Raw genomic sequence first — 25,253 nt, 5'->3', positions numbered from 1 at the left:
TACTTCCTATTCTGTTCCATTGATCGTACTGTACCTATAACCTTATAGAACACTAAAGTGGCTTGATTATCTTTATAGTAAGTCCTGAAATCACATTGTGTTCATCCCTATTTTATTCTTTTCCAAAATTGTTTTGTCTATTGTAGGCCCTTTGCTTTCCTATATGAGTTTAAAAATTAGTTTGTTGCCAAAACCGGTTTGGCTCAGTGGATGGAGTGTTGACTGACCTGCGGACTGAAGGGTCCCGGGTTCAATTCCGGTCAAGGGCATGTTTTTGTGGGCACATCCCCAGTGGGAGTGGGGTGCAAGAGGCAGCTGATCGATGTTTCTCTCTCATCGATGTTTCTGGTTTTCTATCCCTCTCCCTTCCTCTGTGTAGAAAATCCATAAAATATATATTTAAAATAAATAAACAAATAAATAAATAAAATAAAAATTAGCTTGTTAAGCCCTGGCTGTGTGGCTTAGTTGGTTGGAACATTGTCCTGTATACCAAAAGGTTGCAGGTTCACTTCCTGGTCAGGGCAACTATTATACCTAAGTTGCAGATTTGATCTCCAATTGGAGAGCATATGGGAGGCAATCAGTTGATGTATCTCTCTCTCTCTCATTCATCCTCTCTCTTTAAAAAAGTCAATAAAATCATATCCTCCATAAGGTTTTTTGGTTTTTTTTTAAATTAGCTTGTTAAGTGTATACAATTATGATTGGTATTGTTTTGAACCTGTAGGTTAATTTGGAAGAATTAACTTCTTTAATTTTTTTTAAATAAATCTTTATTGTTCAGATTATTACAATTGTTTCTCTTTTTTCCCCCATAGCTCCCCTCCACCCAGTTCCTACCCCACCCTCTGCCCTTACACCCCCCTCACTGTCCTCATCCATAGATGTACGATTTTTGTCCAGTCTCGTCCCGTACCCCCCCACTCCTCTCCCCGCAAAAATTGTCAGTCAACTCCCTTTCTTTGCCCCTGATTCTCTTATATTCACCAGTTTATTCTGTTCATCAGATTTTTTATTCACTTGATTTTTAGATTCACTTGTTGATAGATATGTATTTGTTGTTCATAATTTTTATTTTTACCTTTTTCTTCTTCCTCTTCTTAAAGAATGCCTTTCAGCCTTTCATATGATAGTGGTTTGGCGGTGATGAACTCCTTTAGCTTTTTCTTATCTGTGAAGCTCTTTAGCTGACCTTCAATTCAGAATGATAGCTTTGCTGGGTAGAGTAATGTTGGTTGTAGGTTCTTGCTATTCATCACTTTGAATATTTCTTGCCACTCCCATCTGGCCTGCATAGTTTCTATTGAGAAATCAGCTGACAGTCGTATTGGTGCTCCCTTGTAGGTAACTAACTCTTTCTCTTGCTGCTTGTAAGATTCTCTCTTTGTCTTTTGCTCTTGGCATTTTAATTATGATGTGTCTTGGTGTGGTCCTCTTTGGGTTTCTTTTGTTTGGGGTTCTCTGAGCTTCCTGGATTTGTAAATCTATTTCTTTCACCAGATGGGGGAAGTTTTCGGTCATTGTTTCTTTAAATAGGTTTTCAGTATCTTACTATCTCTCTCTTCTTCTGGCATCCCCATAATTCATATGTTGGTATGCTTAAAGTTGTCCCAAAGTCTCCTTACACCATCTTCATATTTTTTTATTCCTTTTTTCTTTTTGTTTTTCTTGTTGAGTGTTTTTGTTGTTGTTTTTTTTTGCTTCTTTGTATTTCAAATCTTTTACTTGATTCTTAGGGTCCTCTAGTCTACTGTTAGATCTCTGTATAGTATTTTTTATTTCAGTCAGTGTATGCTTAATTTCTAGTTGGTCTTTTTTCATATCCTCGAGGTTCTCTCTAAATTTATCAGACTTTTCTAGAAAATTCTTGAAAAACCTTATAAACATGGTTTTGAACTCTATACCTAGTCATTTGCTTTCCTCCATTTCTTTCATTTGTGATCTGTTTCTTTGTCTCCACATTTTGGCTGCTTCCCTGAGTTGATAGAGTGAGTGGCTTTGTGTGCTAGGTGTCCTATAGGGCCCAGTGGCTCAGCCTCCCCAGTTGCCTAAGGCAGACACTCTTGGTGCACCCCTTTGTGGACTGTAGGCACAGTCTTGTTGTAGTTAAGCCTTGATTGTTTTTGGTATCACTGGAAGGAATTAACCTTCAGGCTAATGACTGTGAGGATCAGCTGTGTCTATGCTGGGAGAACTTCTGTGCTGGAGACCCCCATATGAGACAAGATTTGCAAAAAGCCTCTGTGCTCAGCTTGGAACCTCCATACTATTTTTTAGGAGCCTCCATACTATTTTCCGTAATGACTGTACCAATCTACTGGGGGAGAGAGACACCTATTTATAGTGTAGACATGAGGGACTGATGAAAGCTAAGGATACAGCTGAAATATTTAGAAAAACCCTGTGTTCATACTATCACAAAATAGGGAAATTCAAAATTTTTGGTTTACTGAAGATAAATGTCATAGGAGAACCTTAATACAACTCAATACTGATCAGATTGTCTTAGTGCCTCCCATACTATCACTCTGGCAGGATGAGAAGTATGCCCATTTCTGGGTGTAAACATCATTTATCTCAATCAGTCCTTTTCTTCTAGATGTAATTTCTAGCATTAAATAGAGTTTATGAAAAATTTTTAAAAGTTGTTAAAAGGTAAGACAATCAATAATGCCAATTGAAGAAATGACCCAGATTGTAGAACTATTACACAAGGAATTTTTCTAAAGCTGTGAATTAAATATTAAAGGATGTAGTAAAAATAAATAAATAAATAAATAAATAATCATGAAAAGAAGAATTTCAGAAGAAATAAGAAAACTATAAACATAGTAAAGTGGAAATGCTATTGTAGAAATTTAAAAAACAACAACAACAAAAAACACACCAGTATCTGGGGAAAAGAAAATTCTTTCAATCAGTTTATAAGCCAGTAATGGAGATAAAATGTGCTCATAAAAAGTATGGGAAGCATTTGAGAACTTGCTTCCCAGCAATGTTGTCAGTTTGGCTCAAATAAGCTTATGAAAATTCTCTTTAAAAAAGTGTGTATGTGTGTGTGTGTGTGTGTGTGTGTGTGTGTGTGTCCTAGATATTCATCCATGTACATCAATGGGAAATGATAAGTTTTTCAACAAACAGTATTAGGACAATTGGATGTTCTTAAAGAAAACAATGAGCCTTGACCATTATTTCACATCATACATAAAAATTAACTTGAAGTGGATTGAAGACATAAATATAAGCTAGTTTATAAACATTTTAATAGCATAATGTTTCCAAACTTTGGATAGCGATTTTTTTAGATAGAATACAAAAATAGAGGGAGGGGGGGCAAAAAAAAAAAAATAGAACACAAAAATATATGCTTTTTTATTATTAAACTTAATGAGGTAACATTATTTAATAACATTATATAAATTTCATGTGTACAACATTTTAATTCAACATCTGTAAAAGCACACACTTTAAAGGGAAAAAATTGTACTCAAAACTAAAATTTTTAGTTCTTAAAAAAGTATGAAATATGAAAGAGACTTATAAAAATGCAAATGTAAAATACAGATTAGGAGAAAGTATTTGCAATACATTCACCCAGCTTTGTTTTCCCATATCATAATTTTTATCATAATTTTTGGTTTGATTGGTGTTTATTGTATACCATGTAATGACTCAGTTAAGCATTTCACAGTTGACTATAATTACATTTCTTTTTTTGACAACTGTTGTTTTTCATAGAGTTAATAGCTGTTTTGTTTACTTGCTTGCTTAGCTTTTTTTGCATTTAATAGTGAGTACAGAACGCTTATTTAAGGAAAAAGAATATGTATGAGAACCTTGTTTTTAACTTCCTATCTGTGATATAGGAAACCCTTGTTGGAAGTCTGAAGTGTTGATAGTCAGTAGGAATTTGGTACCTAATTCCTAGGATTCTTAAAGGAATAGAAGAGAGATGAAATGTCAGTTAATTCAGATTAGAACATGTTCCCAAAGATTAATGGCAGCAGACAACCAATTCTTGCCACCCCAAATCCCTAGTTTTTAGTCATTTTTCATTCCCTTCTTATTAGAATTTCTGTCCTGAACCAGTTATATAAATTAGTAGTTCATGTCATTACTAAATTGGAATTCTTCATACATTTTCCCCCAGAACCATTATTGTTATCCAGTAGTTAGCATCTATAGTAACTTTAAATGATACAGATTAGTTACATTATTGATTAAATAGATTTTGGGAAGGTAGCTAATTATCTACTACATTTAATATTGTTTTTATGAGAAAATGTATTCAGAGTTCTCACAAGCCAATTTATAAATGAATTTTTGAACTACCATAGATTATAAATTGACTACTATGTTATATGCAAATGAGTGTTGAAGATTCCTTTCTTTAGCTGTTTTCCTGACAAATTCAGCAGATCTTTATTGAGGGCCCACTATATAGCAAGGGTATTGCTTGGTGCCAGGGAGGAGCAATGAACAAGTTACCAGCATCTCCCTCTCAAAGAACTGGAATATGTTGGGGAAGACAGTAAAATAAACATTTAACTATAGTAGTTTATTTAGTGCTTCAAACTGCGGAGGCACCTGGGAAAAGAAAGCTGGCCTACCTTGGGGGTGGCGGGAAAAGGATGGGGATAGTGAACCTAAAAAACGGGGGGAGTGAAATAGGAACGGGATGAGGCTGGTGGAATATATTTCAGACAGATGAATAGTTTTTCAAACTCACAAAAATTATCTAGAAGTGGCATATTTAGGGAACCAAAAGTAGGTCGTCACGGCTAAAACGTAGAATGTTAGGGAGGCATTCTGAGAGAGACTAGGCTGGAGACCGTAGAGAGCAGTAACCGTGTCATGAAACTCGCAGTTCATAGTTTGTAATTTTCCACAGGGTTCTGAATAATCTGATATAATGGAGCAGAGTAAAAGGATCAGATTTGAGCCTCAGGGAAAGAACTGTAGTTGTGTGGAGAATGCACTGGAAGAAACAAGCCTGCAGGCAGGGGATCCAGCTGGGGTGAGCACTGGTAACCCAGTGCACAGTGGGTGGTCTAACCCAGAGCAGTGGCTGTACCATGTGCTCACTGGAAAGGAATAATTCAAGAATTATTATGATGGCAAATCAATGGACATAAGTGATGACTGAATATGGAGGGGACGAAAAAAGTAAAATGTAGATTTCTTGTTTGGTCAACTGGGTTGATGTTTGTGCCATTCAGTGAAATTGGGAAAAACATGAGATGTGGGATAAGCCCAGTCCCCCATCTACACTAATAAAAGAGAAACATGCAAATTGACTGTACCTTTGCTATACCCACAGCCAATCAGTGAATATGCAAATTAACCCAAACAAAGATGGTGGTTAATTTGTATATGCAGGCGCTGAGCGGCCTGAGTCCCGGAAACATCCTCTGAACCCAGGCCGCTCCTAGCCTGTAGGCCTGTGCTCAGGTCATGAGTGGCAGGGGTCCCAGAACGCCCCCTGACCACTTGGAGCCTATGGGTGCAGGCGCCAAGTGGCTGGGGGCAGGGTGGGAACATCCCTGTGTCACCATAGTGCCCCCAGCCACTTGGGAATTCTCCAGAACCAAGTGGTGGTTTGAGTCCACGCCCCGAGCCCGGCACCCACAATGGGGGCTGGCTGCTGGGCTCTGGGACGTGTGGAGATCCTGGCCGCCAGGCTGCATGCGGCCTGCCCTGCATGCTCCTCAGCGGTGAGTTTATCTAAATTTGAAAGTCTTGAGAAGAGTAAGAAGATTTTTGAAGAAAATACTGAGTATTGCCGAAACCGGTTTGGCTCAACGGATAGAGCGTCAGCCTGCAGACTGAAGGGTCCCGGGTTCGATTCCGGTCAAGGGCATGTAACATGGTTGCGGGCACATCCCCAGTAGGGGGTGTGCAAGAGGTAGCTGATCGATGATTCTCTCTCATCAATGTTTCTAGTTCTCTATCCCTCTCTCTTCCTTTCTGTAAAAAATCAATAAAATATGTTTTTTTTTAAAAAGAAAAAAAGAAAATACTGAGTATTCAAGTAAATGCATTTGTGTGAGTATATAATTACTTATAAAATATGCTATTTGGAGACACATAACTTTATTATTTGTGGTATTTAATTTTTAAAACCTCACCCGAGGATATGTGTTTTGATTTTAGAGAGAAAAGAAGAAAGGAAGAGAGGAGAGAGAGAGAAACATTGATCTGTTGGCTTCTGTATGCACCCTGACTGGGGATGGAACTTGCAACCTAGGTATATGCCCTGACTGGGACTCGAGCCCACAACCTTTTGATATATGGGACAATGCTTCAACCAACTAAACCACCCAGCCAATATTTGTGGTATTTAATTTTTAAAAGATTATCACCATACTAGTGGCCCAGTGCACAAAATTCATGCACATTAAAAGGGAATTAATTAGAGGAAATTTTTAAAAATATATATTTTATTGATTTTGTACAGAGAGGAAGGGAGAGAGATAGAGAGTTAGAAACATCGATGAGAGAGAGTCATCGATCAGCTGCCTCTTGCACACCCCCTACTGGGGATATGCCCGCAACCAAGGTACATGCCCTTGACCGGAATCGAACCCGGGACCCCTCAGTCCCCAAGCCGATGCTCTATCCATTGAGCCAAACCGGTCTCGGCTAGAGGAAATATTTTAATATTGCTATTTGCCCTTTCTCCATAATAGAAATATCAGAGATAAAAAAAATAATAATAATGAAAATCTTCATTATAATAATAATATATGAAAATCTTCCTCCTGTCAGAGTCTGGGATGCACCACGGGACCCAGAGACAAGTCCCCATCTACCCACGCACTCCTCGAAATAGCGTGAGACCCAGACCCAGCTGGCCCCACCCCCACTGGGCAAGATCCAGACCTGGCCAGCTCCACCCCTGTCAAGCCCCCCCACCCCTCTGGCAGGGGGTGCAGCCTCAGGGCCCCCATCAAGCCCTGCCGGGTGGGGGGACACAGCCTCAGGTTTCCTGGTTTGGTGCCATGATAGGGGCATGGCCTCAGGTCCTCCAACCCTGCACCAGGGTGGGGGGCGTAGCCTGAGGTCCCCCTTCAAGCCCCACCAGGTGGGGGGTACAGCCTCAGATCCCCCGCCCCAGCGAGGCAGTGCCACCAAGTCTCAGGTCCTTGTGATCGCTCATTATGGCTCATTACAGGAACCCTGCCTCTGCTGTGGGCACAGCCATCCTTTGTTACAGGAACCCCGCCTCTGCTGTGGGCACAGCCATTTTGTGACGATATGACAGTGTGAGGGTTAATTTGCATATTACCTCTTTATTCTATAGGATAATAAACAATGTGTAAAGTATTTTTCTTGTCAGCTCTTCTGAGGAAGCGAATCCTTCCCACATCCATTTATATGACTATTTTAACACTGTTCATTAACTGTGATTAGAGAACAGTGCGCTAGAAAGAACCTCTGAGGGTCATCTATCCCAGTGTTTCCCAACCTTCTCTCATGATGAGAATCACCTGGTGGAGTTGTTAAAACACAGATTCCTGAATCCCAACTAAGAAGTGCTAAACTAGAATTTTTGAGAACATATAGGTAAAATTGCATACCTAACTTAGTGCTCTGTATATAACATCTGTGTTAGAGCACTAGTTAAGTATACAATTTTACCTATATGTTCCCAAAAATTCTAGTTTAGCACTTCTTAGTTGGGATTCAGGAATCTGTGTTTTAACAACTCCACCAGGTGATTCTCATCATGAGAGAAGGTTGGGAAACACTGGTCTATCCTATCCCTTTGCTCCAAGCACAGTTTGTCTGAAGCCTTAGCGACAGATGTGTCTCCATCTATTCAGGTTTCACAGAGCTCCCAGATAGGTTGCCTGCTCTGCTCTGATCTTCTCTTCTTTTTCTTGTGTCCTTCTAGGCAGACAGGAATACAGCACTTCAAACTAGGTCATGTCAGCAAATTAGGTTATATTGATATGATCCATTTTTATAATATGCACTGCTAAAGTACAGTACAATTATGGTACTGATATATATCCTCCATGTGCTGTGAAAGCATTTATGCTGGTCTGTCTTTAGAGATTCAGAACTTGTACGTAGGAGGATAGAGGCTGTATAAGTTTTAAGTATGTTTGTCATTATTTTCTTAGTTTTGTTATTACATTATTGAGATCTCTTTTTTAGATACCTCTTAGTAATAAGAAGTTTAATAATGATAATAAACAGTAAATAATTATGATAAACACTAAAAGGAAATGAAGATAAAATAATCAGTGTTATTGGTAAAAAGTCAATTAGTGAAGGGTCTCAGGTTATTAAATTAATTTTCCTTTATATTATTATTCTTATTTCTTTTAATACTTATTGAGAATACACTGGATACAAATTCACAGATTTTTTAGACTTACGATCTGTGTAATACTCTCCTAGGGAAACAGATATAAGTGAGTATGACTTAGCCAACTTTTAGCTATTTTCTGGTACGTTACAACAACATCTCATTTTTAGAGAAGTCCATTTTAAGAGAAATGCCAGTTATTTTTCTATGATTAAACCATCCCATAATTTAAATTTCTGTTATTTGGGGAATGGGAGCATTCCTTTGTGCCTTAAAATTTTTCCGGGAGGCAGACTGCTTTAAACACAGCTCCATTATGCACAAGTGTGTTTCCTCTTTGCTGTTTTGCCTCAGCAGCTTAACACAGGTAGGATCTATTTATAGTCTGCAGTGAGATGGAATGAGGCCACCGCCATCGTCTCTGCCACGCAGGGCCTGAGATTCTGTGACTGAAGCCACTGCTGTTCAGGCACGGGTCTCTGGCTCCGAACCAGGCACAGTCTGCCTCCTTCCTGTTCATTAGTAAGATGGTCAGTGATGATAAAGTGTGAATAAAACAATGATGTTCTTGTATTAGAGGAGGAAAATAGATAGTGGATTGTGGAATGGAGACTGAAGGGTCCCAGGTTCAATTTTGGTCAAGATCATGTACCTTGGTTATGGGCACATCCCCAGTAGGGGGTGTGCAAGAGGCAGCTGATTGGTGATTCTCTCTCATCGATGTTTCTAACTCTCTATCCCTCTCTCTTCCTCTCTGTAAAAAGTCAATAAAATATATTAAAAAAAAGAAAAGAAAATCAGAATAGTTAAAATGCATGTATATTATGTTTTAGGATGCAAATCTATGTAATTCTAAAGAGTGTTTGTGCATAGTTATTTTGGTTCTCCAAATGCATTTTTTCCTAAGAAGCAATATCACAAAGATGATTAAGTTACTAAATTTAGTCCCAAGAGACTGTTTAGCCCATAATATGATTGAACTTTATAAAATTAATAGTCACCATAAATTATTCTGAACCAGTGGATTGGAAGGAGTCAGGAGTAGGGAGCTTGTGCTGTGGCATCAGCAGTTTCTGGTTGAATAAGGAAGGGTGGCATGAGTGGAGGATTCTAGTAGAAGTGGCTTTCTTATGAAGAGGCACGGAATGCGTCTGATGCTGGGGAACAGTGATTAGTCTGCAATGGATGGGAAATGAATGTACCTTAAAAATACTCCAACTTGCCATGTACTTTTTGAAAGGCTTATCATGGTAAATATAGCTCTTTAGACAAACATGAAGTTTATTAAAGTGGTTCAGTTACCATGGCAACATATCTGGAATTTATAGCTCCTTATTTTGAGAGGGCTTCATTTCTACTTTCTGAGACACTGAAATCCAAGGCTAAAGTTCCTAACAGCTTCCAGTCTCATTGTGTGATGAATAACTATTGTTTAGAAAATTTAGACATACAAAAAGGGGCTTTCAAATGAGCTTTCAATAGGTATTTTTCAATTTTGAAATGCCCGTTTTAGTTTTTTTTCACTACTACCAAAGCCACATATGGTCATAGTTGGATGAGGAGAAATAGCCATTTCAAAATATAACAGTTCCCTAAACTTATTCCCTAAAGGCAACTGCTTCCTATTCTTGTAGCTGATCTTTTTAATATTTATCTCAAATCTCTCAGCTACAAGTTTATCTTGCTTCTTGGTTTGTATTACTGTTTGTTTATAATTTTAGCTGTCACCATTTGCCTTCCTAATGTGGAAGATAAAATTTTAGCTCCTTCACCCCTCACCTCTCCCACACATCTAGATCTTTTCTGAATTCCCCTTCTCCCAAAAAAGTGATAGATGGATGGATGCATGCATGCATGGGTGGATGGATGGATATAGTTATACTTTATTAATTTTATAGTAACTTAAACTAATTTTGGCTTAGTCAATATTCACCATTTATACATTATTAGAACCATCTTATCTAATAAGAGTAATATGTAAATTGACCATACCTCCACTACACCCACAAGCCATGCTCTCCAGCCAATCAGGAGAAAATATGAAAATTAACCCAACCAAGATGGCTGCAGCCAAGGAGAGAGAAGGAGACTTGGGTTTCCCCAGCAATGGAGGAAGCCAAGCTTTCTACCTGCCCTGGCCTGCCTTGGCCTCCACTTAAGGCTACAAAGTTTCAATTATAGAAGATAAATAAATCCAAACAAAAATGGCAGTAGCCTCAGAGCTGGAGGCTTGAGTTGCCCCTGGTGATGGAGGAAGCCAAGTTTCCGCACCCTGGCCTGCCTTGGCCCCTGCTTAAGGCTATAAAGTTTCGATTATAGAAAATAAATAAATCTCAACAAAAATGGCTGCAGCCACCCACGGAGCAAGCAGGAGGCTTGACTCCACTCAAGGCTACAAAGTTTCAATTATAGAAGATAAATAAATCCCAAATACCAGAGCCTCTGCTTGGGTCTCTGGGGGGTGTGGCCAGCCTGAAAACTACCCCAGGCCCCTCACCCAGGATGTTCCATCCCCCAAGGAAACCCCACCCTCATCTGGGACACCCTTGAGGGCAAACCATCCAGACCCCACCCGTGCATCAGGCCTCTATTCTATCTAATCCTATCTAACAAAAAAAATATGTAATATGCAAATTGACTGTCACTCCAACACACAAGATGGCTGCCCCTATGTGGATACAAGATGACCATCACAAGATGGCCAGCAGGGGAGAGCAGTTGGGAGGGACCAGACTTGCATGGGAGGACAATGGGGGTGATCAAGCCTGTAGGGGAGGGCAGTTAGGGATGACCAGGCCAGCAGAAGAGGGAAGTTGGGGGCGACCAGGCCTGCAGGGAAGAGCAGTTGGGTGGGGAGGGCAGTTAGTGGCAAACAGGCTGGCAGGGGAGCAGTTGGGCATCAATCAGGCTGGCAGGGGAGTGGTTAGGATGTGATCAGGCTGGCAGGCAGAAGTGGTTAGGGGAAATCAGGAAGGCAGGCAGGTGAGCAGTTGGGAGCCAGCAGTCTAGGATTGTGAGAGGAATCCCAGATTAGGGAGGGTGCAGGCTGAGCTTAGGGACAACCCTTCCCTCCCACCCCCCGGTGCATGAATTTCATGCACCGGGCCTCTAGTGTTTGTAATATTTATAGGAGAATTGTGCAATATACTATGGGTATGTTTTCTTTCTTCTAAATAATTTTCAATAATTTATTTTCAGACTTCTTCTGGTGGTTTAATTTTCTCTCAATATTAATTTTTTTAAATCTATTGATTGATTGATTGATTGATTGATTTTTATTGATTTTAGAGAAGGGAGAAGGAAAAAGAAAGAGAGAAATATCAATGTGAAAGAGAAACATGGATTAGCTGACTCCTGCACCCAATAACTGGGGACTGAGCATGAAATCCAGGCATGTGTCATGGTGGGGAATTGAACCAGTGACCTTTCAGTGCATGGGGTGACACCCAACTGAGCCACAGCAGCCAGGGCTCCTTTCAATATCTTTAAACATTAGTATTCTATTAATTTTAATCGATGTAAAAAAAATTGCCCTGGCCAAAACTGGTTTGGCTCAGTGGATAGAGCGTTGGCCTGCAGACTTTAAGGTCGCAGGTTCGATTCCGGTCAAGGGCATGTATCTTGGTTGTGGGCACATCCCCAGGAGGGGGTGTGCAGGGGCAGCTGATCGGTATTTCTCTCTCATCGGTGTTTCTAGCTCTCTCTCTATCTCTATCCCTCTCCCTTCCTCTCTGTAAAAAATCAAGAAAATATATTTGGGGGGGAAAATTGCCCTGTAGCCTTTGGTCCACCCCAGTCGGGACTGTTGCTCATCCAGTCTGCTACAGAGCTCTCATCCTGGAGATTTTCTCTATTTATTCCTTGTGCTGAATTACCTCTTTATTTGATACTAGTGACCCAGTGCACGAAATTTGTGCACATTAAAAGGGGGACCCAGAGTCAAGTCCCTTCCCACCCACATACGCCTCAAAATCGCATTAGACCCAGAACTGGCTGCCCCCTCTCCCCACTGGACTAGATCCAGACCTGGCCAATCCAACCCTTGTGAAGCCCCGCCAGGTGGGGGATATAGCCTCAGGTCCCCTGTCAAGCCCCGCTGGGTGTGGGGGGGCCAGCCTAAGGTCCCCTGTCAAGCCCTGTCAAGCAGGGGAGAGCAGCCTAGGTCCCCTGGCGTGGTGCTGTGGCGGGGGGTGCGGCCCAAGGTCCCCCGACCTGGTGCTAGGGCTGGGGCGGGGGGAGCAGCCTAAAGTCCCCTAGCCCAGAACCAGGACGGGAAGTGTTCCTTGAGGTCCCCCATGAAGCCCCTCTGGGTGAGGGATGTGACCTCATATCCCCTGGCCTGGTTCCAAGGCAGGAGGAACAGCCTGAGGTCCCCCAGCCTAGGTCCCTTGTCAAGCCCTGCTGGGTTAGGGGCTCAGCCTGAGGTCCCCTGTCAAGCCCCACAGGGGCAGGGGAGGGCATAGCCTCAGGTCCCTGCAGATTGCTCGTTAAGTCTCCTTAAGGAAACTTGGCCTCAGCTGTGGGTACAGTCATCTTTGTGACTGAGTGATGGTCAATTAGCATATTCCCTCTTTATTAGATAGATCTAGGGGCTCAGTGCACAAATTAGTCCACCTTGAAGGGAACTGTGGGTTGTGAGGCTGTGGTGGGCCCAGGGGCGTGTCTCAGCCCATTCTCTGTGCAGGGCCGGTGCCATCAGCAGATGTGAGTGGTGGCTGCTGCCCCGATCGCTGTGCAGGAGCAGGGGTGGTGGAGAAGCCCTGAGGGGCGATCGGGGCCGGCAGCTGCTGTTCACGCCTGCTGACAGCGCTGAGCAATTGGGTGCCAGCAGCGGGCTCAGCAGGTGCGAGCACCAGGCGGGACTGCGGCTCACAGGAGCAAAGAATTTTCAGTAACCACCAGAGGCTCGCTCCGATGACAGCAACCAGTGCCCCGCCTTGGTCTGGTGACCCCGCTCACCTGCTCCACCATTCCACCACAGCTGACATCCACCATGTTTGTTCTATGCTCTGCCACCTGCTGCCAACTCCTGCCATGTTCTTCACGCACCCCCTGGTGGTTCAGCACACATCATAGTGACCAGTTGTTCGGTTTTTCAGTTCTGTCTTTCTATGAATTTTCAAATTAGCCTTTTATTATATAGGATTATTTTCTTCTTTTGTCTACTCCCTTATTTTGCTGGACCACATTCTTCAGTAGTCTTCTAAAAAAATGTGTATATTAGAGGTAAATTATTTTAATCCCTGCAAATTTGAAAATACTTTTATTCTATTTTTATATCTGATTTTTAATTAGGCTAGATATAAATTCTTAGTTGGAAATCATTTTCTCTTAGGATTTTTAGTATTGATATTGAAGTATCCAATGCAGTTCAAAATTTTTATTCGATTTTGATTTTGTGAAATCTTTTCCACTCCTTTTTGGAAGCTCATAGAGTCGTTTCTTTGTCCTCAGTATTATAAAGTTTCATGATGGACATAACTCTGGGTCCATTTTCATCCACTGTGCAGAATCTTCTTAGGCCTTTGCCACATTCCATTTTGGAAATTTAATACCTTAAATTCTGTAAAACATTTGTATTTCTTTTATTATTTTCTTTCCTCTGTTTTCTAGAATTTTTTATTCATATATTGCCCTACTGGCCTGGTCCTCTAATTTTCTTATATTTTAACTGATTTTTTTCTGGAAGACTTTCTTATTTTAATAGCCAGTGAATTTCTTATTTTCTTATTTCTGTTAATATATATATCTATATATATTTATTTATTTATTTATTTATTTATTTATTTTTTTACCAAGAATACTTTCCTTCCTCTTTATTTCTTTTTTTGTAGCATACCATTCTTGTTTTACAAATGTAATCCCTTCTAATTTTCCTCTCTCTGTACAGTTGATCTGTTCAGATAGGTTGCCTTCTACAAATGCCTGCTGATCCTTAATTCTTTGTTTTTTTTTGTTTTGTTTTTAAAAAAATATATTTTATTGATCTTTTTACAGAGAGGAAGGGAGAGAGATAGAGAGCTAGAAACGTCGATGAGAGAGTAACATCGACCAGCTGTCTCTTGCACACCCCCTACCGGGGATGTGCCCGCAACCAATGTACATGCCCTTGACCGGAATCGAACCTGGGACCCTTCAGTCCGCAGACCGACGCTCTACCACTGAGCCAAACCGGTTTCGGCAGTTCTTTGTTTTTATTTACAAGTAAGACATTAAATGATGACTGGAAACTCTATTTGTGGCTATGGCTTGTAAACTATGGGTTTCAATAAAAGGTGATCTGACTGGAATGTTGTGCTGAGGAACCCCCAAAATCAATATCTTTGGTCTTTTCTCTTTGGGTGGTCAGATTCCTCAGAAAATAATAATTTTACATGGTTCTGTTCTCTGCCTAGAGAGTATGGGTCTGTGAGGGGTAAGAAGATTGAGAGAGAAGAGAAGATCTCAGCATTTGTTATGTAACTTTCATTTAATCCCCAGGATTTTTATAGGATAGCCTACCATCAATGTGAGATTCCTCCATCAGATACCTTACTTTACCCGCTTGAGAAAATAAATCTCTAGTTTTCTGCCAGGATGGGATGGGAAGTCATTATTGTATGGAATGGGTCGAGACAGCATATGGATGAGTGTTTTCCATAATAAACCACTAAACATTCTTTCAACCAATCTTCCTGTTTTAGCCACGTCCCCTTCCTCCTTCCAGAGGCGCCATTTGCCGAACTTTTTAAGATTACAACATTGCAAGCCAGGCGCTCCTCTTCTGGGTTTTTCATAGGACAGCTTAGGTGGCTGATCAGTTACCAGGCATCTGTCTACTTTTTAGCTTCCAAAGTTTTATTGCTATCACTCCCTCTCCAATGCTTTCTCCCTATATACTTTCTGTTATTTAAATAGAGCTCTGAGAGGGATGGAGATTAAATGTGTTCCGCCTACTGTTTTCCCCCAAAATGTCAAAGTAACTAGTTTTTAACAGTTAAGAGGCTACATTTGTGCTGTAGATTTAAGTCATGTTATCCACTTTAAATTTAAGTCTTATTTTATTCATCTCAGATTGATTTCTTATTCTTAATAGGTAATTTGGCCTCCCGTTAAGTAAGAAAAGCCTATTCAATTTGCACTTTGTAAATTTTTTTCCTTTTCTACCCAACAATTTCTTTGTATCTCCCTGCTCTCTCAGACCTCCCTTCTGTACTATTAATCTCATTACTCCAGTCTCTTCTGTGACCTTCTCATTATCCATTTCTCCCCTAAAGTGCCCTATTTGTAAATTAAGTAGACCCACTGGTCTACTTAATTTTTTAGCTAAAAAAGCGAATAAAACTACTTTCTTAATCATTAAGCTTCAGTCCCAGCTTTCTCATTCTTTCCTAGTCTTCCCTTCATGCTATTCATCTAAATTTTACCTTTCATTTTCTTCTTAACTCTATTCCACTTAGTCTTTTCTAAGAACTTTTTGGAATTGCCTTCAGAAAAAAACCACCAACCTCTTCTTGGCCAGAGTCTACTTTCCACCTAAACTCTTTTGTCATCTTTTTCTTCCTGCTAATTCTTATATTCTTGTCTTCTCAACAAGAATATATTCTTTTTCCTCTTTTGTCCCTCTTCTCCCACTCACTATTATATGGGAGCTTCTATTTCCTTGGCCTACTTAGAACACAAAACAGAAATTCATAGAAATGTATCAGTGTTTGAGTTTTTCTTGATTCTTGTAAGGAAGTAAAATGACTTTTAATAAACATTTTATGATGTTAATAAGAATAAGGTTTAACTTTAATATTTAGGCAGGTGCGGTAAAGGATTATATTAAGATGATGCTTCAGAACGATTCGCTTAAATTCCTGGTTTTCGCTCACCACTTACTCATGCTCCAGGCTTGCACAGAAGCAGTCATAGAAAACAAGGTATGTTACCATTTGTCCATAAAGTACTTTCAGGTGCATCGGTTGTCTTATAATCGAAGTTTTTTGTTTGTTTGTTTGTTTTTTTACCTATTTTGCATGATGGTATATAAATTAATATTATATATTTTTCTTGAAAATTATCCTAATATTATATTACTATTGTGTTGATGGTATCCTATTAAAATTTGCCTTTTATACCCATCTCATAATTTTCCACTAATCAAATGGTCTGAATTGATTAAAATATGCTGCTTTAATAGTCTATGTCGTGAATTTAGTTTTTGTTCATGGATATACCATTTGAGATTGGTATAGGCAGTTAAAAGTTAAAATTTTTGTTTACCCGAAAGGCACCCCTGGAATGGGGGAGACGTCGAGGGGAAAGGAAGGGTGAATTCCGCTGATTTTTGTGCCCAGCTATAGTCAGACCTTTCAAACTCCAGGCAGCACACTCCATAGAATATGATTACGAAGACTTACTAGTAGTGTAAGTGAATCTATAGCTTAGGGCCGGGTAGTCCGTCAGGTAAGCTCCAGCAAGCCAGCTGCCTTCCTGCCTGGGATCTTAGGCCCACCTTGTTTCCCAGCTGTTCTGTCAGTGACAGCATCTTCCATTTTTTCTTCCAAAGTTGAAACCTGCCATCCTTTATGTGAGAGGGCTTCTAGAGATGCTCAGAGGCAGCCAGATAATATCTCCTGACAAACTGTGAACTCGATATACGCATAACAGCAGAACTTCCTGCCTGTGTAGGTAGATTTTTTTAAATGGAGGAATAAAGCCATATTTTTATTACTTTGTACAGTATAGATGTATCAAGCACTAGCCAGTAAGTTCATTATTACCCAAAAAGTAATGTCAGTGTTTCCTTTATCAAAACATTGATGATAAAAAAGTGCTGTACATTGAAAGGTACTTTCTCATTAATTACCTCATAGTGACTATAAAACACTTTCTGAGGGAGAGTTAACCTTACAAATCACTTTGAAATGATTGGGCCTTACTATTAGACTCACAGTATTTTCTTATTCGGATTCCATTATTCCTTAAAATACTGGAATTTATTCCAAGAGGAGCAGTCTCCTTCTGTTCTCCACTTCTGCTTTCCTGGTGGATTTAGAATCCCATTTACATCACTGAGAATAAAAAATGTAGGTATCCTGGGGTTGGAGGTGAACTGCTCAAAGCAATGTGTTTTCTTTAGAAAGACTATCTGAAGATTTTATAATCTCCCTAATGGATAGTAAATGGATCACTGGTCATTTTATATGTTTTTGTGAAAACAGAGAAAGTTACTAAGGGACATTCTATTTAGTGATTCACTTGACTGTCTTCTTATATAAGTGAATATTTCTGTCTCAACTATTTAAGACTATATTTTCCATAAAAGTGCACATATAAATGAGGTTATTTTAAATTCAGGGCTTATACTTGTTTTACAAAGTTGAGAAATAAGTTATTTTTAGCTGTTTTAACACATACTGATTGCTTCCTTTTCTCAACTCACATCATTCTTAAAACTCAGAACTGTTCAGATAGGCACTTAATGCTTCCCTGCTTCTTAAAATCATGGGTGTGGGTCTTGTCCCCCACCTCAATGGAGATGCCTATTTCTTTTAAGTTTAATAATGTGAAAAAAGAGAACTCAAATGGAACATTAAAAAAGATATTTTCCACCGAAACCGGTTTGGCTCAGTGGATAGAGCATCGGCCTGTGGACTGAAAGGTCCCGGGTTCGATTCCGGTCAAGGACACGTACCTTGGTTGCAGGCACATCTCCAGTGGGGGGTGTGCAAGAGGCAGCTGGTCGATGTATCTCTCTCATCAACGTTTCTAACTCTCTATCCCTCTCAATTCCTTTGTGTGTAAAATCAATAAAATATATTTTTTTTAAAATAAAAAAGATATTTTCCCAGTACTATTGGGATATTTCAGAAATAGATGCACTGCTCTTCATGGATTTCTAATACCTGGGCAGAATGCCCTTTTTCCTTTCTTGTATGTCTGATTTTACTTTTTCTCTAGAGTTAGTAGTCCTATAACTAGAAAGTTATTCTGATACATCATTAAATTGAAAATTGGCATATTGATTTTCATGGAATTTTACTGAGACAACATTAGCTTTATTCAGTCATGATTTATGGATCTCCTGTTACATACAAGACATTGCACTTGGCAATGATGGTATAAAGATAAATTAGGCATAGCTCCTACCCTCAAGTAGCTTAAAAGATTAAAAAAATATAAAATTGCTAGGCCCTAGCTGGTGTGGCTCGGTTGGAGTGTCGTCCCATACACCGAAAGGTGGTGGGTTCGATTCCCGGTCAGGAAACATACCCAGGTTTTGAGTTCCATCCCCGTGTGGGAGGCCACCAATTGATATCTCTCTCTCTCTTTCCCTCTTCCTCTCTCTCTCTCTTCTTTTTCTCTCTCTAAAAATGAATAAATTGTTTTTAATCTTGAAAATAAAACTCAAATAATAAAAAAAAAACATAAAATTGTTATCAGAAGCTATTAAGTAATTTGGTTAAGATTCTTCTTGTATATTTTCCAACCTGTCATCTTAACCAGTTTCTATTTTATTATGTGAACATAAAAATAAGCTGTAAAATATATAAAATAAGATGGGTACAAACGGGCTTGTCCTAACTTTTCTGTTTCCTTTGTTAATGTTAGACTCGATACATTAGGATAGATGGAAGTGTTCCGTCTTCAGAAAGAATACATCTGGTTAATCAGTTTCAAAAGGATCCTGAGACCCGTGTGGCTATCCTAAGCATTCAGGCTGCTGGTCAGGTAAGAAATTTCAGGCCTCAACTTGATAATAAAATGTCTTTGAAATCATAAGAAGGCCATTAACTATAGTGATAACTTTATATCTGGTATCTAGTGTGATCAATGTTCATTCTGTGTTGGAGAGTGCTGGAAAGTATACTAGAAGGAGACCTCAACACCGCTTACTGCTATCTTCCTGAACTTTCAAGGAAAGAATTTTCTAGAAGTATTATAGTGCATTTGATTGTAATACTGTTTCATGACTGTTTTTCCTTCCTTTGAATTTGTCTGGACTTTTCCCATCTCTTTCTTACAGAATTTATCTTCCTTGGTAATTTTCCTCAGAGTTCATAAGGTAAGATGGCCTGAGGAATAAGAACTCTGTTTCTGAGAACTTTGTATGGGGTGCCCCTGGTTTGGTCCTTAGAATTACATTTGGCACCTGGCTGGCATGGCTCAGTAGTTGAGCATCGACCTATGAACCAGGAGGTCAATGTTTGATTTCCAGTCAGGTCACATATCCTGGTTGTTGGCTTGTTCCCCATTGGAGGTTGGGGGGGCATGCAGGAGGCAGGTGATCAATGATTTTCTCTCCTCATTGATGTTTCTATCTCTCTCTCCCTCTCCCTTCCTCTCTGAAATATATATATATATATATATATATATATATATATATATATATATATATATATATATATTAAGAATTATGTTTGCCTACAAATAAATAGAAACCCTTATTTAAAAAAACCTAAATACTTAGTTCTCTCATGTAGACAGTCCAAGACTAGCATGGCTTTCTGCTTCACCACTCCTGGCAGGTCTCTCTCCTACGAAGGCTGCTCAAACTTCTGCAGAGCTGCCATCAGACAGCTGTCTGGAGAGAGGCATGCTACCTCTCACCGGCCTGTGGTCACTCCCATGGCCACAACTAGCCACTGCAAGGCAGGCTGGGAAAAGTAGACTTTTTCCCAGGTAGTTATGCTAAAAGGCAGGTGTTACTTTGCGAAGGAATAAGATAAGAATAAGTACTGGGGAAGGCAGTAGCAGTCTCTGCCACACTGTAGAAGAGGGGAGCCTTCTGTATTTTCTTTTCTACTAATATTCTGAAGTACTTCACTATAAATGTCTGAGCCACGATATTTAACATCTGGAAAAGTAATTGAATATATAGCTGTGCGTCCAACCTGGTGTATGCCATATCTGGCATCTTCCGTGGACTTGAATCTGAACCGGAGCCAAAGATCTGCTTTTTACCCAGCGAACTAGTGTGTGTATATAAGATTGTATATACAGAGAAACTCCATGAGGATTTACCCACATATACATACAATTTTACATGGTTCTAGAACTCACTAGGAATTCTAACCCAAAGGATGATTGTCTCAACACTTCCATGTTCATGTTAGATTAAACTTCCAGTAATCTGAGTTTTATATGTTAGAATATTCCAGACATAGACAATATCACCAAAAAGCTTAAAATTAGAAATGGAATGCACATAGTATGGGAGAAGCAATGAGGCGGAGCCAGGCAGGAGAGCTCAGGAGCGGCCTGAGAAAAGACTCTGAAGGTAAGATTGACAGGGCACTCACATTTTATTCTAGGCTGTATTTGTGCATCATTCAAAACTCCTGTTCACGGACAGTATCTTCATAGGAAGAAAGGAAAGGAGAAAGAGCGTTGCTCGGGGTGTGTGGCTCTTTTGTTGTAGTTTAGAAGTGTCTTAGAAGGAACCTGAGCCTGCCAGCATGCTCCCCTTCATTGTCATATGGTCACATGACGCTCTGTACGTGCTTAACGGTGTCCCTCTTTAAATACACTTCTTCATTTTCGGCATCATCTCTAGCGTTTTGTGGCATTCCCTGTCCTAAACAGCAGCACAGTTTAGCACGGTGGTGGTTTGGCTCTCTCCATGTTTTTATTACTTCTAACTCTGTTCCATAGTGAACAATCCTCAGTGAATTTTTCAGCTTGAGAACTAATGCCACCATTGAATGAAGGTTAGCATGATGTTGTTATGAGATATAAAAATAGTTTAAGTTAGAATCACATGTCAAAATAACAATACAGCAGTCGTAAGAGTCCCTCCCTTCAAGTTCTAGTGCATGTGAACATCAGCATGGGTTGGATGACACTCTCGAAGGATGGCAGGTGTTTCTGTCCACCACCTGCATGTGACAATAGCATAAGCAGGGTTCACAGTTCACTCAGCCTGCCAACTCAGCCTGCGTTTTTTACTCACTTTTAGTTTGAGGAAATTTGTTTATTTCATATATTATTTATAAAACAAGACAGTTAATCGTTTTAATGTTGCACTATTTCAAACTGATGTGAAGTGCAATTGCGTAGAAAATGAAATTGTGTTATGTATATTGAGATACAAGCTAGTAGACTTCAGAGCCTTTGGAATGTAACATAAGAAATTTCATAGGAAGAGAACAGTATGACTGGAGACATGATTTTCTTGCTTTATAGAACAGCAGTGTGAATTAAATGAACAGAGGATGTCATTGCTCTCTCCTCGTTGCTATGGATACCATGTGTTAGAAATTATACTCTCATTTATAATGTATTTTATTAGATTTTCCAGTGGTAATATGAATCCAGTCCTCGTCAGACAATAAAGTAATTCTGTGTGTGTGTGTCCATCAAGCTGACTTTTGAAATATTGAAATACATTTTGAATGTGTGCTTTGTAGTTCACCTGGCTGTCTTGCAGTCTTCATCTGCCTTTCATGAATTATATTTTCTTAATTTGGCTTAGTATGAAAAACTGATATGTTTTTAAGTCCTTTAGCGTTCTCTTTTCCATTTAATGTGTTCAGAAAGACTATGACACGTGGCTCTTTTTATATTCGCAGTGTAGTTACATCTAGGTTTCTTCACTTTATTTTGCTCAGGGTTTGACATTTACTGCTGCAACTCATGTTGTATTTGCTGAGCTGTACTGGGACCCTGGGCATATAAAGCAAGCAGAAGACCGTGCTCACCGAATCGGACAGTGCAGTTCTGTGAATATTCACTACCTCATTGCCAATGGGACTCTAGACACCCTCATGTGGGGAATGTTGAATCGCAAGGTAAGGCTTGAGTTTAAACCAGGTTACCACCTTACTGTTATCCATAGTCTACATGAGTTAAGAGGATGAGTTTTAGTGTTTTCAGGCAAAGCATACCTAAGTACACAAAGATATTGGTGATAATAGAAAAGGTAGTACCGTATCTGCTATCCTTTGTAATAGAGACAGACATTCCTATTGTATTCATGCCCTTCTTATACCACTTTAGAGGCTAGCGGAGAGGGATAGCTAGCAAGGAACTATAATGCATTCAAGCACCAAGTCTTTTTTGGAAGTAAAGAATAAACCCTTTCTCTGAAGGATTCTTGAATCCAGAGCTAATATTGGATAGAGGACACCCTGCACCCAGACTCTTGAAAAGATAGGAGGGACATTGCTTGCTCTGTCCCTGGAGCTGTCTCTTCTCCCAGCCTTGTAGAATGTTTATAGAAAGGATTTGACTAAATATTAGAAGATAGTTTTCAAGCACTGAGTATAGATATTCAAAATGGTCATTCATATGTAGATTCAAAAGTTTATAAATATTAGAATAATTTGTCTAGTGAAAACTGGTAATTTGGTTGTGATTTTGAATAATTATATTACTACAGCACATGATATGTTGAAGCAATATGATTTTCTTTAATGGATTGTTTGTGATTCAAATGCAAAACCAAGATATTGCTTAGCAAATATCAGCAGTGCGGCGAACGTTACGAAGGTCGCATGCTTCTCTCTCCTCCAGGCGCAGGTTACCGGGAGCACTTTGAACGGTAGGAAGGAGCGACTTCAGGCTGAGGAAGGGGAGAAAGAAAAATGGGATTTCCTGCAGTTTGCTGAAGCTTGGACTCCCAGTGAGAGTTCGGAGGAGCTCAGGGATGAAGTTTTGTTCACTCATGTAAGACGATCATATGACTTATCCTTTTCTATTTTCTTAATATCCTGAAACTATAAGTCTATTGTATACTAGAGGCCCAGTGCATGAAATTCATGCACTCAGGGAAGGCGGGGTGGAGAGGGTGGGAGTCCCTCAGCCCGGCCTTCCCCCTCTCGCAGTCTGGGAGACCTCAGGGGATGTCCAACTGAAGGTGGGGAGCAGGCCTAAGCCGGCAGTCGGACATCCTTAGCACTGCTGCGGAGGTGGGAGAGTCTCCCGCCACTGCCACTGCGCTTGCCAGCCGTGAGCCTGGCTTCTGGCCGAGCAGCACCCCCCTGTGGGAGCGCACTGACCACCAGGGGGCAGCTCATGTGTTGAGTGTCTGCCCCCTGGTGGTTAGTATGTGTCATAGCAACCTGGCGTTCTGCTGTTCAGTTGATTTACATAATAACTTTTTATTATATAGGGTTGTTTTAAATAGCAATATTTACTTATCTGTGCTATTGAAAGCTAGCCTCCACATAAAGCTGAAAAACTGCTTAGAACCAAAAACTAACAGATGGAAGGAGGCTGCAGCTGTGGCTTGTATCTTCCAACAGTTAATATCAGTGCCTCACTGTTCAGTTCCTTAGAAAAACAAGCTGAGTAGAATCCAACTTCAGAGAAAAATACAGGAGGCTATCTTTATGACCCTGAGGGTTGGGAAACATGTATTAAATTTGCCACAAAATGTAACATAAGCAAGTTTCAGACCCTTTTTGGGGCAATATGGTATGAGAATTATGGGGAGTTTAATTTTTTAAAGAATTGATCAGAAATTATAAGAATAAAATTAAAGTCTATACATGTTTTTTCATAATATAAATTTTAAATTTTAATATAAAGTTTAGTTCCATAAAAACATAATATTTTTATGTGGAATTTTACTAAATTTTTATGTATCTTATTTGCAGGATTAGTTTTTTGTGTGTGGTTTTTTTTTTTCCTAGGATGCTAGAATGCCATTTTGTCAAATGTTGCTTAAAAAATAGAAGAATTGTTTGTAAAAATTTCAGAGAGGAAGGAAGAGGGAGAAAGAGATAGAAACATCAATGATGAGAGAGTATCATTGATTGGCTGCCTCCTGCATGCTCCTCTCTGGGATCCAGCCCGCAACCTGGGCATGTGCCCTTGACTGGAATCCAACCTAGGACCCTTTGGTCCACAGGTCGATGCTTTATCTACTGAGCCAAACCAGCTAGGGCTGTAAGAATTTTTTTAATTAAACAACTCCTTTTAGTAGTGTTTATTACATTATATTTTGGTCAATTAAAAACCAGGTATTCTAGGTTTTTAAATAAAAATATATATAATTCAAACTATAAAAATGTAACAATTATTTGTAGTTTTTCTTTCTCTAAAATTTCCTAACTATTGAACTTTGTTTAAAAGTTCATTTCTATGACAAGTATTGAGAATTTGACATTTGACACACATATGTACATGTTTATTGTGTTCATGCGCACCTGAAGAAAAACATGTATCTTTGTAAAAGTTGAAGGTCACCCAGGCACCCCGACCGAAGCTTGCTTTCCTGAGTTAGGTGCTTGTCTCTCTTAGGTTACTGTCACCTTGCACAGGCTTTCCGGTGCGTGGCTTTATGCACATGTGGCATCACAGGGAGTTCTGCCCACGTACCTGCGGTTTGCTTTCCACTGTTGCAGTTACCCTTGGTCAAGAGGGGTCCAAAGGCATTAAATGGAAAATTCCAAGAGTAAACAATTCACGTGTGTTAAACTGTGCCACCGTTCTGAGGAGCCTGATGAAATCACATGCCCTTCTGCTCCAGGACATCAGTCATCCCTTTGTCTCCACGTTGTATATGCCCCGCCCATGAGTCACTTCGTAGCCATCAGGATTATCAGATTGACTGTCCCAGGACTGCAGCGTTGGTGTTCAAGTCACCCCTGTTTTATCTAATAATGGCCCCAGAGCACAAGGTGATGATGCCGGCCGTTCAGATATGCCAAAGCTTCCTTTACATGGAAAGGTGTGTGTAGGACATATAGTGCGTAGAGGACTTGTGCTGTCCTTGGTATCAGACATCCACTGGGCGTCTTGGGACGTGTCCCCGGGATAAGGGAGGATGTATGTAAATCGGAATCTTATAACAGACCATTTGTCTTGCTTTGTGTGTGTTTGTTTTGGGGCCAGCATGTGAAATGTGCTTGAATGACTTTAGGTGGGAATGCCACATAGCACTTTCTCTTTACATCCTCCCGCTTCATGCATTTTTAAAGAAATGTTCAATTTTTTGAAAGGTCCTAAAAAAAAATGTAGT

General features: G+C 39.9%; 1 protein-coding gene across 2 annotated transcripts in view; it reads left to right on the top strand.

The window, feature by feature from the left end:
* ZRANB3 (zinc finger RANBP2-type containing 3) overlaps window positions 1-25,253 on the top strand; it is a 163,969-nt gene that overhangs the window by 102,143 nt on the left and 36,573 nt on the right. For both annotated transcript variants that reach the window (XM_084892252.1, XM_084892253.1), the window contains exons 9-12: window positions 16,105-16,224; window positions 18,899-19,018; window positions 21,898-22,077; window positions 22,802-22,954. In XM_084892252.1, coding sequence (XP_084748378.1) covers window positions 16,105-16,224; window positions 18,899-19,018; window positions 21,898-22,077; window positions 22,802-22,954 — 573 coding nt within the window. The remainder of the gene's footprint in view (window positions 1-16,104; window positions 16,225-18,898; window positions 19,019-21,897; window positions 22,078-22,801; window positions 22,955-25,253) is intronic.

Source organism: Pipistrellus hanaki (assembly GCF_964339955.1).
Source record: "Pipistrellus hanaki genome assembly, chromosome: 8".
NCBI lineage: Eukaryota > Metazoa > Chordata > Mammalia > Chiroptera > Vespertilionidae > Pipistrellus > Pipistrellus hanaki.
Note: the sequence above shows the minus strand (reverse complement) of the source record. Positions and strands in the feature narration are given on the sequence as shown.